The sequence below is a fragment of the Lutra lutra genome, chromosome 3 (assembly GCF_902655055.1).
Source record: "Lutra lutra chromosome 3, mLutLut1.2, whole genome shotgun sequence".
NCBI lineage: Eukaryota > Metazoa > Chordata > Mammalia > Carnivora > Mustelidae > Lutra > Lutra lutra.
The window spans coordinates 126,848,677-126,864,482 of NC_062280.1; the positions used below are offsets into that span (position 1 = coordinate 126,848,677).

Consider the following 15,806-nt stretch of genomic DNA (forward strand, 5'->3'; position numbering starts at 1 on the left):
TCAGGGCTATGTTTTAAGAAACCTGGTAACAAAGAAATTAAACCTGAAACTTACTGGAACCATAAAATCCCAAGAGTGGCAAAGAATGCCCAGGTCTCCTGGTTTAACCATCCACAAAATGACTGAACCCCAACCATGGCTGTACCTACTGCTTATATGTAACCAGTAACAAGGATTTCACTCTTTTCCCTTAGTGGTCTATTCTTTTTTGAGGCAGCTTGACATGCTCAAATAATTCTATTTTGTAGTGAATAGTATCTGTCTGCTTTTGATCCCCAGCTGTTGGTCTTAAGTCTAATTCAAGGTTATACAGAGCAAGTCTCAAGCCATACAAAGCTAGCCTACTCTTCCACACTAGCCATTCCAGTATTTGAAGATAATTACCATGACCCTGTGTACTCTCTCCTTTATTATTCACATTCAAGATCACAGGGAAACTAAAAAGAAAAATTGTGACCAAAAAAACCACATAATTGGATGTTATTCAACCTTTACCAAACACCCACTTATACTGATCAATTTCATTGATAGGTTTAGAGAAAAAAAGTCAGACAGACTATATTTACACAAAAATATTAAAGTGGATCACTTCATTTACCTACAAATTTCTAATTATCAGGGTATATTTGAAATACAGGAACTAAAAACAAAATAAACCTGCTGATGGTAGAGAATGTACCCCATAAGGGGGCACTATTGAGCTATATTTCTCCAATCACATATAAAGAGCAGTGATACCAAAGAAACGTTCACTGTGTGACAAGTACTGTTTTTTAAGTGCTTTGAATATATAATTTAACCCTAGGAGGTAGACACTATTGTTAGCCCATTTTATCAATGAAGAAAGCTAAGTATCTTCCCCAAGATTCCACAGCAGGAAGCAGCGGAGCCAAGGCACAACTCCCGTAACCAGGATCTAAATCTGCTCTTTGAATCCTCACACTACAAGGTCTCTCTAGCGAAACTCTTTTACCTTCGTTTCTGCTAGGTGGGCAATTATAACAGAGTCAGACTGAAAACCCGTTGTCATAAACTTTGCCTACTCTGTGTGTCTGGCTTTAACTTAAAACTATTACATCTAACATATATTATCCAGAAGTACAATAAAATTACATAATAATAGGTATGGATTCCTACATCTAATGAGAGAGAGTTTATTTGATAAAGGAGTAAACACTTCTCACAGTGCTAAAATGAAATTCAACAGAATGCAAAATGTAAAGAAGTAGAGTTACCAAAATAGGCAGAATTCATGAGTTGGAAATGATTTTTTTTATAAAATCAGCCAATAGCCCTGAAACAAACAAATGAATGCCACTGCCATGAGACAGACACTAAATCCCATTACAAAGGTGACTATTACCTCCTAATGTGACATTTCCATGCAGAAATCGTCCTTGATAAATAAGTCGTAGAATATTTGGACTGCTGACCTGCTCTTCTTCCCAGTCTGAAAAGAAGCAGTGAACTTGTTAGGTGTATTTCGAGACAATGTTAAGGTATTATTGCACTGTTTATAGTCCTGAAGTTTAAAGATTAAAATGAATGAGTTGGGGAAAATCTAATCCTAGGAAAAGAGAAATGTCATTTGAACATTAATTACTATTACCAGTAATTAACAGAAAATACTATAATGTTCCAATTTTTGTACCTGTTAAAAAATTATTTGAAGCTAGAGACAATTAGGTTAACAAAGATTTTAATATACTGATATAGAGAGTAACCAAAAAAATGTACCTCAATAAAACTAGAGAATACAAATTTTAAAAATAAAAAATTAACAATGTTTACTTTTGGATAATATTGATTTAATATTCTGTCTTCTGAAACCAAATGATAAACATTATAGAAGATACAACTCTAAGTTCACTTTACCCAAAATGTTCAGAAGAAGAAAACTGAAAAATATTACAAGGTATACACAAATATGCTTATAAAGAAAATCAAAAAACAAACTGGTGAGTAGGATGGGTAGCAGAATATTTCATTTTGTGTACAACTTCTGTTATAATGAAATATGGAATACTACTATGTTAAAATAATGAGTTAAGGACACTGATATTGTGTTAGGGTACAGGGTTAGTGATTTCACTAGCTGGTAGATGTAATAATTTAAGCTCTGACTGTGACAAAGATTTGAGAATTCCATTATCATCTTTCTCAAGAATTCTTGTGTGATGTGTTTGTTTCCTAAAGAAGGAGCTGTCAAAACAAGGATGAGTTTAAAATATCCTAAAGAAAAGTGACAGAATAGAGGTAAGTAGAGCACTTTTCCTTCTGAGTGTTCAAAATGATGAATATGAATTTGATAAAAGTGTGCCTCCCACTGACTCAGCACAACAGAAATGGGACAGGAGAAATTAATCGGAGTCCTTTCTTCTCTAGCACGCGCCCCCCCTCCCAGCCCCGGGTGCTTTTTCTCCTGGTCCTTCCTCCCCGACTTGTATGCCTCTGTTGCCTTCTGACACTAGTGCTCCCAGGTAACTCTTCTTCTAGAAGAAAGATCAACTAAGCCTTAGAATATGGATTACTCTGAATTCATTGCTCCCAAAATTACCATTTAACAGACTATTCCTGGTCAAGATGGAAGTATCTATACATATAAAGACAAATGACAGTGTCTAATTCATTAGAAAAAAATACTCTAAAAATCTGTAAGTATTTTTTTGAGATGCAAAACTTGAAGCTACATACTTCATTATTTTATACAGAGTGTTGTGATTTCCACATACTTCATTGGGTTTAATACGCTATCTACCTTTTCCTCTCAGAGGATCTGTAATTTAGAGAGACCTATAGGACAATGTTTTAAGGAGGAATTTCAGCAACTAGTAACATATATTTAGCAGATTTTTTTTTTTGGACCTCTGAGCTGGTAAGAGCTATTCTACCTATTAACTATATTCCACTAAACTGCCTAAGAGCAGACCAAGAAAAACTCTTTCCAAAAATATATGGCACCAAGTGTTTTCTTCTACCGATTTAATATTTACTATACTTTCATTTTTAGCGCCAACAAATATTTACATTTGCTGACCTATTAGGAGATAAAATGTAGAACTAGATTGTTAATTTAAGTGTTTTAGGTAAAATAAAAATTTTTTTCCCTGCATTGCCTAAAGTTGCTGGGTGAAGCAGCAAACTTAGGAAAGGCCGGGTTCAAAAATGTGTGTGTGAAGCTAAGTAAGATGGGATTGATACAATCAATTTCCAATGCTGGTAGTTGGCCGGCTCACTCATTTAGGACACTATTTATGACAAACACCTGCATTTGAGTCCTGCCTTTGGTTAAGATTAATCAGGATTCTTAAGGAATTAAAAGTAATTCTAATATCTAAGTCAAACAACTATGAAGGTAAAAGTACTTTTTTTTTTTAACCACAAGTTATAATGCTGCTCCCTAAACATAAATTTTTTAGAGGAACTGCTCTTTTTTGCCTTGTGTAATCTTTTCTACAATACCATAGATGTCAAAACTGATCTTTACCCTCTCCTCCCCATATCACAAAAGTAATCTTCTACATCACATTTAGTATAACTTGACTATTAGACAAGTATTTAAAAATGCTTTTCCTAGTTACTGTTGTGCATGGCTATGAGTAAATTCCCATATCCTAAGAGCCCCAAGTTTAGTCTACTTCAGCTTTTCTGAATTCCTTTCTTACCTCTAACCTGATTTAGGAACTAACATTGACTAGTCCCTTAACTGTCAAGGGAAGAAAGATCCGGTAAATTGAAAGTATTTGTCCAAATCAGTGTTTCTTAAATGTATGTCTATGAATCCTGAGTTCAAGAACAACAGAGGCATGGTTCTGAAAGTCCTCCTCAAGAAGTTTTAAACCATGTTTTCATTTTAATGATAATCTGGAAGAGATTATCTAGATAATTCAAATAATCACCTATAACCAACTACAGTCTTGGGATTTATTGCTCAGATACGCAGTTTATGGAGCCAAGCAGTACTTCTTTAATTGTTGAGAGGCTAGTAAGAACAGAACAGAGGTTGACTAAATACATAAACAATGCATTCTTGCTAAGTGAAGGCTAAATGACAATCGGGCACATTGTAAATGAAGGTTTTGTGGTGAATCTACAGATAACTGGGTCCTCGTATAGCAAGCAGGAGCAGAGGCATGCCAAACTCAACAGTACTATCTATATTCACAGCACAAGCAGTGAGTTGGTTTTAGCAAAAACGTATCATTAATATTGTTACTTTGAACATTATTGGTTTTAGAATTATATTTGCATTTTCTTTTTAGATCTGTTTTAGTCTTATGGTTGTGAATGCGTTAATAAGGATAAAGCATCTTAAACGGGTTTTATGTTTCTATCTTTAAAAAAAAATTGTAATAAAAATAATTTAAGTAAGCACTAGGGAATCTATAGGAATTTTTTTCTTCTAAAGGAGTTCCATATATTATTTAAGGTTGAGAAACACTGATCTGATTGATTCATTTTGAATACACTGTGTTCTTTGTTGAAATGAGTCTTGTCCCTTAAAAGTCCAAACTGCTTTGGCCAGTAAAATTAAGTTAAATTAGCTGAAACATTGATATCACTATAATACATGCCCTAAAAAGGACCAAGCTGACTTAGGGAAAGTTCAAAGGAAAAAAACAAGCTAAAGATTCACTGTAGGATGGCAAGGCAAAGTCTTATCATATGGAAAAGAATCAGAGAAAGGAAGAATACCATTCCCTAACTCCCTCAAATTTTGTTCGTCGTGGATACTGACTTGAAAATGCAATGCATAAATGGATTTTATACCTTCTTGCCCTTGTCGTTCAGAGGACACACGAAGTGACATGAATTAGAAATTAACTTTATGTCAAACTCAATTTTAAATAGGTTATAGATAGGATAGACCAATGAGAAAATATTTTAACTTGTTAAAAATAGTTTTTATTATCTTTTACTTTGTGTTTTGGTATAAACAGATTTCCTGATATGAAAGTTATGTGCATCTGTTAGCTACTTTGTGTTTTTCTTTTTAAAAACAATTTTCATTCACATTAAAATGGTTCTAAGGCAAAAAGATTTTGCATTCTGGCTCCTTCCCCATTTTGCAATGAAGTAGCTGAAGAACAAAGCGACAGATAACAGTGTTCCTTCCCCTTTAACTCCCAAGACTAATCTCTCAATTATTTGGTTTTTTAAAAATCTTCATAACTTTTTCAAAATGTTTGTGAAACAAGGTAGGGCATAAAGAATTAACATTATTCATTCTCAAGAGAAAAACACCACTCACCCATTGGCCAATTGTCATACACATGCTTTGCAATGTCAGAAGCAGAATCATTAGGAGAAAACAGGAACTCTTTTGTTTTCCCGCTTACCAAGATGAGGCGCAAATTTATCTGAAAGAAGACAAGGATTCTTTTAATACAAATCTTGAAATTTTGAAAGTAAATAAAAATGACTCCTAGGTTTTTCATTTCAATCACATTCTGAACTATTACTAATGCTATTTTCTGGTTTTATCTATTTAAATTCTGCAAAGACTTTTTTTTTTTTTAAAGAATGACAATTTGGCATATGATTTCATTTCCATTGTTTAAATATATGGGGGGGGCAGATATGTTTGTCATAATAAATAAAGGAAAACCAAATTTCATTATGCTTTTATATTTTAACTACTCCAACAATGTTCAGAGTTGGGCTTTTGTAGGTTATCACTATTACTTTAGCATACATATTTTCCACTGAAAAACTAACAAAAGTGGTGACACTGCAGGTCACATCACTAAACAGAAGAAAAATTTAGTTGATAATCTACTTAGAAAAAATAAGGGGGAAACAATGAATTAATATAACTTTTTATCCTACAAAAATTATTCAAATGTAAACAAATTAACCAGAAACAGTAAAGAACTTTACAATGGTTAAAGGAGGAATCAATAATATGTTAAGCCCAAATGCCCGATCATTTATTGTGGGAGGGCAGAGGAGAAGCTATGAGTGACAAAGGATAGAGATTCATCCTCAGTGAATAACCGAAGGTAAATAATGGAATTAAAATTTTTGTGGTCCAGTGAATTTACACTTCCAAGTAAATATGTTTGTTTATACCTTTTGTAAAACATTTTTAAATGTTCATTTTTAAATTTTTTTCTCTATCCATAATTAACTTGATGTTATTTTTAAAAACCATGACATCACTCATTTCCCTAGTTACAGGAATGCAAGTGGGATTTTCTATACTTCTGGGCCTCTGTTAAGAGCGGAAGTAAGGCTTCCCCAAAAGTTGGGTCTAGTCCAGAGCTGAGTCCTGGGACTAGCCCAGTTTCTATATATATAAATAACAGAGAATGTCATTGTACCGGTTTGAATTGTGCCTGGTCCCAGGTTAGCCAAGCTCTCTTCTTCAGTTACCAATACTTTTTCCTTCTAAAAAAATTCCAGAAGATCTTTAAGATGGCCAAGTCTACAATGAATAAATTGGTTTCTACCACAGACTCATTTAGAGGCCAGGTCACTGATTTACTATCTACCACCAACATGGCCAATGCCATTCCCAGTGCCTCAAATGTACTGAAAGTTATAAAATATCTCTCTAGAAAAGTGCTAAGCACAAACAATTCCTCATTTACTGGGATGTGACTGGATCCCATATTAGATGGAGGAGAACTAAACTCTATACTAGAAATTATATTCTAACTGTATATGCATTTTATTTCCATGAAAAGTTTTTTAGAAGATAACAGAAAAAGCAATCTATATTCCAGGTGAAAAGCTCTTTCTATATGTCCAGTTAAGAACTTCTTGCTGCCTTTTTAAACCAGAATGAAATTTGAAATTAGACCAAAGAGCGTAATACAGGAAGTAATACAATCAGTAATACAGTAATACAATCCAGAAACTTTTTAAGTTCCATCTGAACAAAATTCAAGTAGGTTTATAAGAATGATTAAATTTTAAGAAAGCACAACTTATTTATTTTGTAAAACAAGTAATGAGTGATTCTTAAAGCAAGGAACGCAGGATCTCTACAATATGAATTTCAGTTCTCAAGAGATACACTATTTATAGCTGTCTCTTTATATGATATTGATATATACTATATACTTTGAATTTATATGGAATCTTTTAATGGAATCACACTACTATATAAGGGTCCTTCAGCCATTAATGTCCAAGAAATTATGCCCCTCATAATAGTTCAGCCATGTGTTTAACAAGAAAAAAAAATAATTAAATTCAAGCTTCCTAAGAGTTATGTAAATGATATAAATCTACTTTTTCTCAGAATCGTCTTTTAAGTTTAAAACTAATTTCTATTGGGCTTTTATTCAAATTATAATGTTTAAAAGTAACAAAGAAAAAGGGGAGGAAAAAGGACTTAATTCTTAGAATCTGCAAAGACAACGCCAAAGCATACTTCAGACTTTCCCTATTATCCATCGATATGGAAATGGAAAAATAGCTGATGGTATATCCTTACTATGGAAATCTGCAGTTGTTAAACAACATGAGGTATAGATCTACATGATGTGACATGGAAAGGTGTCCACAATATATTAAACTAAATAATACACATCACCCACACCATAAATGGTTCATGCAGCAAAATTCCCAGCATTTATTTTAAAACTAATATATATCACTGTTACCAGTAAACTGATTATTTCGTTTTTGTGTTTCAAAATCAATGGTCTAAAGAATTCATGTGCATCTAGATTTTCAGAATGTTGGAAACTTTGGACCTCTAGCTGTGTTTGACAGATTTAAAAACATTTTTTTTTTAATGTTTACAGGGGGACATAAACGTTTTAGTTTGACACAGACCCTACTGAGCCCTACTTATTCACACTGACCTGCTTCATACACTTATGATACCTGCCTGGCCCCAGAAAACATTAAAGTTTCTAACTCATGATAGAGCTCTGGGCTACAAATTCAAAACAAGATGCAAGGTAAGATTTCAAAATCTACTGAGAACTTAATTATCCCTTTGGGTAGGGAAAAAAGAAAATATGAAAACTCTAAGTCTATAAATACATAAATCTAAGAAATCATCAAATATTACATTTAAAACAATCTAAAACTGACAATAACAGTTAAAGACTGCTTCAGGAAGGAAGTTTATGTCCCAAATTGAAAATAACAGCAATAAACCCACAAACTTAAATTGCTGAGTGAAGTCACACATTGCCTGAAACACTTCTGCTGCCTAGTACAATGGGTGATATAGTAGGTGTTCAATATTTGTTGACTAATATTTTAGTTTCTTTAGTTTCAATAAGCAAGTGGAAATGTAGACTGGAAAGGTCAGCACTAAGATTCAAATGAAGGTTTCAGCATTCTGGGCATTTTATCAAGTGCTGTGTTATGTGGAATGGGAATGGGAGGGGCACCTGGGTGGCTCAGTTGGTTAAGGGTCTGACTCTTGATTTCAGCTCAGGTCGTGAATTCAGGGGTGGTGAGATGGAGCCCAGCATCAGGCTCCATGCTCAGAAGGGACTCTGCTTGAGATTCTCTCTCCCTCTCCCAACCCCAGCTCTTAAAATAATAAATAAAATAAATCTTAAAAAAAAAAAAAAAAGAATGGGAATGGTTAATAATCATTTTTTGGTAGTTCTATGGACATAGGGATAGTTTCAACATGTAAACACCTCAGTGCTTAATTTGTTAGGCTCTGGATCTTCATTGTCAGTAACATGTTTATATAAAACACTATAATTTAGTAAGGCATTTTCAAAAGCAAAATTAATTCTGATTGTTCCTAATTTTTAAATGAAGCTAAAGACAGGATTATTGATATGGAAGATTACTGGATGAGTCTGGACTTGTTCCTATGTTTATGTCTGGGTGACAACCTTGCTCCGAGACTAGAAGTATACATCTGCCCCAGTACATAGGCAAGTGTATCTTAGGGCTGTAACACCAAAGGAGGAAAACACTAAATTTCCATGCTTTCTTTAGAAAAAATCTTGAAAGCAATCACCAGATAAACATCTGGATACACAGGGTGGTCAGTACTTAATTACTCCCATATAATTGTAAGAACTTTCTCAAGCTTATTCAGATAAATAATGTCAATTATAGTTCCTCTCAGTAAATGTACGGCAATTCCTATAAATGTGAGCTAGTTTCCCTTAAAAGATTATGTTCCATTTATTTAAATATTTATTAATGAAATATTTTTTTACTTCTTTGAAGCCATGCTAAGTCAATAAAATACCTTAAAAGAACTTTTGCTTGTGGGGTCCTAGAATTCTTGACACACTGACAATGGATTAAAAACAACTCTTATTTATAGCTTAAAATGTGATACACTACATGTACATACTTGTCTAAAAATAAAACTGTTAATCAAGACTCCAAATCACTTGATATGAGATGGAGCTCCTATTATGTAATAAAATTTCCAAGGGATGGTATTCAGATTATCCAAACGAATGATACATGTCATAGTTACTTCTGAGGCAAAAAAATTCCAAACAAGACTTTTAGTGAGGTAGCAACCTTAATCATTTCCTGTAAGGCCAATGGAAATGACAAGAACTCTCCTATGCATGTATTTCAGTTAAAAAAAAGAAGTTTTCGGTCAAATTGTTATCTCTATTTGTCAGGTTATAACAATCTAGAGAAATCTCTAGAACTTAATTCACACAACAATCTGTTTTCAACTCGTCAGGCTGAAAAAAGAGGAAGTAAACAGGGAAAGTGGAAGATGAACTGGAGTGGTCTTTGGAAATGAAACAGACAAGTATGGAGATAGACCATGCCCTGTAAAAGAAAAATGACTGTTTTCTACCAAGAGATCAACAGGTTGATCAGAAGAGGAATTCTGCCCTCCCCTTGTATGTTCTATCAAATAAATAAAATCTTAAAAAGAAGGAAGGAGGGAAGGAATACCCAACATTCAAATGAAGAACTTTTTTGCCTTTGTAGTGTTCATTCCTGCCTTTTTTTGCTAAAAGGCAAGTGCAAGTGGCCAGAGGAAAGATGTTAGGACTTTCTTTGCAAGTCACTTTTTAAAAGCTCTCAATTTATCTCAAGGGGATTATACAGAGTAAATAAAGCCAACCCCAAAAGGTTACATACTATACGACTCCAAATATATAATATTCTTGAAATGACAAAACTATGGAATGGAGAATAGGTTAGTGGTAGTGAGGTTTTAGGAAGAGGGGCAGGGGGAGGGGTGGCTCTATCTATAAAAGGGAAGCACAAGGGACTCTTGTGATGAACTGTTCTTACTGTGGTGAGTGGTCATATGAATCTGCACACGTGATAAAACTACACAGAACTAAATGCATACACACAAACAAGTGCGTGAAAACTGGAGAAATCTGAATGATGTCTGTGGACTTTGAGACTGTACTACAGTTATGTAAGATGACAGTACCAGCAAGGAAACCCAGGTGAAGGGTATATGGGATTTCTCTGTACTGTTTCTTGTAACAAGTGCATGTGAATTTACAAATATCTCCAAATAAGATGTTTTAAAAAACTGGCACTCAACTGGCTGAAGATTTATATAGTATTATATGTCTGTCTTATTCTTATTTGCATTTGAAGATGAATAATGCTTTTTAAAAAATAACACTGTATGAAAATAGCTACTTGATCTAGAAAAAAAGGATATAAGTCTACCAGTGACTTATTTTAAGACAATGTATAAATTTTAAAATAGATAAGCATGTTTTCTTGTTCCTAGAGTTACAGATTTGTAAATGGCATATTTTGAATTTTTGCTAAACATTACAGGAAAATGGAATGAGGGAGAAATGTGCCTTTTTTTTTTTTTTTTTTTTTTACACAGGACTGTTTTAAAACAAATTATTCAAACAATTGCAGTGCTAAAATATGGTAATCATATATTTCATAAACTTTCTTTTAGTTGTTCTTTTATTCAAACATTTTCTGAAACAGACACTGTGCTTGGTGCCTTAAGGATTTTGTAACCTTGAAGCTGTGAGAGAGACATAAAAACATAATTATGGGGGAGAGGGTAGCGAGGATATAAAATTTTAAGTGCTCATAAATATTAGCTGAATTAATTTTTAAAACAACAAAAGAAGGACCTGTGAGTCTGACATTCCAGAGTAAGGTCTATATGGCACAGTGAACAAAGAAGGAGAAATGCTAACACTTGCCATTTATTGTGTGTTTACTGTATTTCGGGTATTGCCCTTAGTTACGACTCACCTAGCCAATTTCTGAAGCAGGTATTACTACCCCATTTTAGAGTTGGAGGAATGAATTTAGAGACTTTAGTAAGTGGATAAGCTAAGATTTGAACCTGAATGCCCTAACAACACAATATTTGATGTTAACCACTTGGGTCAAGTGAACCAGGTAGTCCCAGCAAATTCCTTATCAATGTCTCCATATTATTCTCCATCAACATCTCAACCACAACATCTCAACCACTCTTGCCCTCACTATAGTTGGAATGTGAATTTCCTATGGTCCAACCACAGGTACCTTCTCTCAGTTCCTGGAAAGTGCCAAGTTCTTACTTGTCTTAAGGCCTTTACACAGGTAGTTTCTTGTGCATGGAATGCTTGGTGCCCCACACTCCCCACTCCAATCCACACACGCTCTGGCTTACATGTGTTTGAGACAGGACAGCATGAACAAATCCTCCTGAGCCTCATCCTCCTAGATGAAATAATGAAACTAAATTTTTGAAGAAATGGAAAAAGAATTTCAAAATAGAATTAGAGAAGCTAAGAAGCATTCCTATTCCCCACTGGAATAGCAGCAATCCTATTTATGAAGAAGTTATATAAAGCATCCATGGAAACAGATTTTAACTTCTAAGAAAATACACCCGAATTCTTGTCTATGAATTTACTTGTATTATGGAGTCATAAACTAAGGTACACTGGGATTTGCTAAATGGATTGAAACTACAGGATCTTTTTCTATATTCTTTTTAGTACTCAGCATGATGTTGATTCTAAAATACATGAAATATGAAATCTTTATAGGCAAAAACTCAGTGGAATTCCTTTTTATTTGTAAAAACACTTACCTAACCTGAACAATAAGCAAAGGGGAGGTGAGACAGTTCTCCAGTTTAAGTTCCCAAGTAAAACTTTTACAACATCTCATTTTAGTTGGAATGTGAATTTCCAGAATATTTAACTCATTTTTAAAATATAGGTAGAGAACAACATTCCAATGCAACATTTAATGCTTTTTAAATTATATGACCCTGTCAACTATTTCTTCATTAAATTATTTTTTGAGCACTGAACACAAACAAGAAACTGTTGAGTTATGCAAATGAATTAACAACAATATTAAATTAGCCTACTTGCCAGCTAGAAAATGTAGACTGATTTTTTTTTCCTCATCACTGAAGAAACAAAGAAACCACTGGGTTCTTATAAGTACAGTTCAGAATCAAATAATGTAACTCAAAATTTATAAGGCATTTGGTGCCTGGCACACAGTCAGTGCCTAATTAGCTATTATAAGTTATCAATCATTGTCATCATCATAACCATCATTAGTTAAGTAGATCACATTATACCAACAATACAATGCTCTCTCTTTAAATACTTTATAATACATTTATTTTAAAATAAGTTTGGGAGACTTTTTTATAATTAAAATTTCATGTGAAGACTGAACAATGTATTTTCTTGAGAAACCCTGCAAATTATTCTTAAAATTACAATTTTTCAAGTTCCAAATCCTATAAATAGAAAACATGTGGGTTCTGAAATTGAATTACAGTTCTATATCACTTTAAAACCTGACTGTAGGATTCAAACGAGCTGCTTTAACCAGATTTCAATACGCAAGCGCAAGCGTAGTTGTCCAACTTCCTATACATACTATCAACTAAATAGCGAATTTGAATGAAACCAAAGTAGTCTCTGTGGGACACTGGATCTGTATCTAGGGAAACCTTTGTTTTGAGAAAGACTTTCAGGTCTTATGACTCACTTAATTAAGAACAACAGTTCAGTACAACTGTTTCTGTCAACCAAGCACTGAAGATATTAAATTATAGATAGGAGAAAGAGAACCGGCAAAGACAAAGCAATAAAAGAGGACATTGGGGAAGGGAGAGAGTACCTTTTCCTATATTCATAACATTATGTTCACATTATTTCAGGAGGATGACAATTTTCTTTTCTCTATCCATCTCCTGTTGTTAGTAGAAATAGGACAGTGTACATTTTTTGGCTTAAAGCTTAAAATCATGGGGAAGGAAATTAGTATTTACTGAATATCAACTATGCACCTGAAGTTTTCCTTACAGATAGTATCTCATCTGAGTAGTTCTAGCACACATCCTATTTTAGTATCTACTATATAGTTCTTTCTCTTGCCTCTAATCACCTAGAACTATGATAAAACAGGGTAGGACACAGGATGAATCTTTTAGATTTCTATACCTCTTGTATTTGTCTGGGCTTGTCATTATTTGAGCCTTGCACCATATTCCCCTCAAGGTGAGTGCTTGCCCTTTTGCTGGGGGTATCAATTCCCAGATTCTTTCCCTCATACTTCTTCTATGCCATTATCAAATTCTCAGTACTACTTTAAATCTCATGCCTTTTACAATTTTCCTCACTCATTCAACTTTTAATACTTAAGACTAGGAGTCTCAGAATGCATCCAGTTTGCAGACAGCGAATAGACAAGGGAAAAGAGGCCCCAGGAGACTAGCTAGTTATGGGCGAAGCAGAACAGTACAGCCCAGGTTTTCTGTCTGAGATCAGGGTTTGTTCTAGCACACTTCAGTGTCTCCCCAAACATCCTCCCAAGCTCCCCCTACATCCTCCTAAATACTGGACGTATGTCTCATTCAAATGGCCATTTCAGAAGGTCTTGCTTTTCTCTTAGAATTCACACAACTTTTGAGACAAAATACTCCTTAATCTGCTACACACTAGCTGAAAACTAATTCTATTTCTCTGAGTGACAGAACTTCTAGGAAATATAAGTAAATGTTAAGAGAAAAAAAGCATTCTTATACACTGTAAAATAAATCTGGAAATGCCAGGTTAAAAAATTCAAACAAGATGTCTGCCAAGAGCTGGGGGGAAGGGAAATGGAGAGTTAATATTTAATGATTACAGACTTTCAGTTTTGCCAGATGAAAAGAGTTCTGGAAATGGGATGGCAGTGATGGTTGTGCATTACAAATATACACTGAACTGTACATTTAAAAATGGCTAAGATCACAAAGACAATGGTTTGTTGAAAAAATAATTCCCCATTAATAATTAATCTTGATCCTCTGATGTTTTAAATTACTGAAATATAATAAAACAGTTGGAGAGAAATCTCATCTAAGTAATTCTGATATAATAAAGTATTTCACTTTATACAAAGTATAAAAATAGTTAAGATGGTAAATATTATGTGTATTTTACTACAATTTGAAAGCCAAAAACTATTTACAAAAAAATTCCAAGTTTCTTCACTGCAAAACTTCTCAGAATGTTTCATATGCCAAAATGACTTTGTGAATCTATAAGGGGAAGAGGGACCTATGATTCTACTTTCAGATGACACTTCAAATGATGGAATACACAAATGTTTACTAAACAAGGTACTACGCTAGATGCCTTAGAAGAAACAAAGATGACCAAAACATAATCAGTACAGAATTTGCTATAAAGCATTCAACTGCCTCAGCAGGCAGTGGGGCTAACACAGGCAGGCCACTGAAAAAGTTTCTTTACTGAATTTCAAATTTGTTGGGCATAATATGTTGATGTGGAGCCTCATTTGAGTATAATGAAAAATCAGTCATCAGTCTTATGGCATAATATTTTATCATAAAAAATGCTGAAACAGTTTTAATTAAAATAACCTATTTATACCTATTGTTAGAGGATTCCAAAGTGACTTTTTTTTTGTAGTTACGACTGTGAATTAAATACCTGCATCACTGCTGTATGAAAGGATATTTCCAGAGATGGTCTTTAATATTTGACTAAAACTCACATTAAGATGGACACTTTGAAAACATACATTTGAAAGCCATATTTTTCCATAACCTTTTTTTGGAAAATGACTTAGACTTGATGCCATGGCTGTGGCTAGAAAACAAAATAATTTTAATGTGTGCCTTTGCCCTATAAAAGTGAAACTAATGGTTCTCTGAGGGACTGTCCTAGATGACTGTTAAAAGTCCCTTCCAGCTCTAATATAAAATAGGCATGTTATTTAGAAATATAACAATTCTACTATATATGATAAAAAACAAAATGTGTAGAATACATAAGCATTCAGTAATGACCAGGTTATTACAATCAGTCATTTTTTACTTGAATTAATAGCCCAGTGCCTTCATTTCCTCATCACTAACTCTGATCTTTAATTCCCTATAAATCTGCCTATTGAAACCACACTTACTGAACCATACTCTTGAAGGTCACTTACGACCATCTAATAAAAGACATGAAATAGCTTCTTCTCCTTTCTCATCTTCCTTAATCTCTCTCTAACATTTGACACAATTTATACCTTCCTTCTTGAAAGTCTTTCCTCATTGGGTTTTTGTAATTCCCCAAATGTATTTTCTGAAACACTACACTCCATGAAGTATTCTGGGAGAGAAAACAGTTCAGTGGTCAGGTGAATTTGCAAAACACTGCTTCATATATTCCTGTTTTGGAAATTTGCCATATATGTTAACATATTAAAAACCCAGAGAATTCTTGCAGTGAACAAATTCATCTAACTTTAACACAGTTGCAGTATTTAACCATAGAACCAATTTTTCTTACTATTCCTGCTTTTGATCTTCTCTTTTAGTTGTTCTTTTTCCTCTTGTACTCCACGTATGGGCTTTCCAAGGTTCCCTCATCAATCTTTTCTTC

General features: G+C 33.8%; 1 protein-coding gene across 1 annotated transcript in view; it reads right to left on the minus strand.

Moving 5' to 3' along the window:
• The window catches only part of UBL3 (ubiquitin like 3), a 64,028-nt gene that overhangs the window by 5,576 nt on the left and 42,646 nt on the right, over window positions 1-15,806 (minus strand). Inside the window, exons 2-3 of the mRNA XM_047723056.1 lie at window positions 5,252-5,360; window positions 1,364-1,450 (exon numbers count right to left, since the gene is read on the minus strand). Coding sequence (XP_047579012.1) covers window positions 1,364-1,450; window positions 5,252-5,360 — 196 coding nt within the window. The remainder of the gene's footprint in view (window positions 1-1,363; window positions 1,451-5,251; window positions 5,361-15,806) is intronic.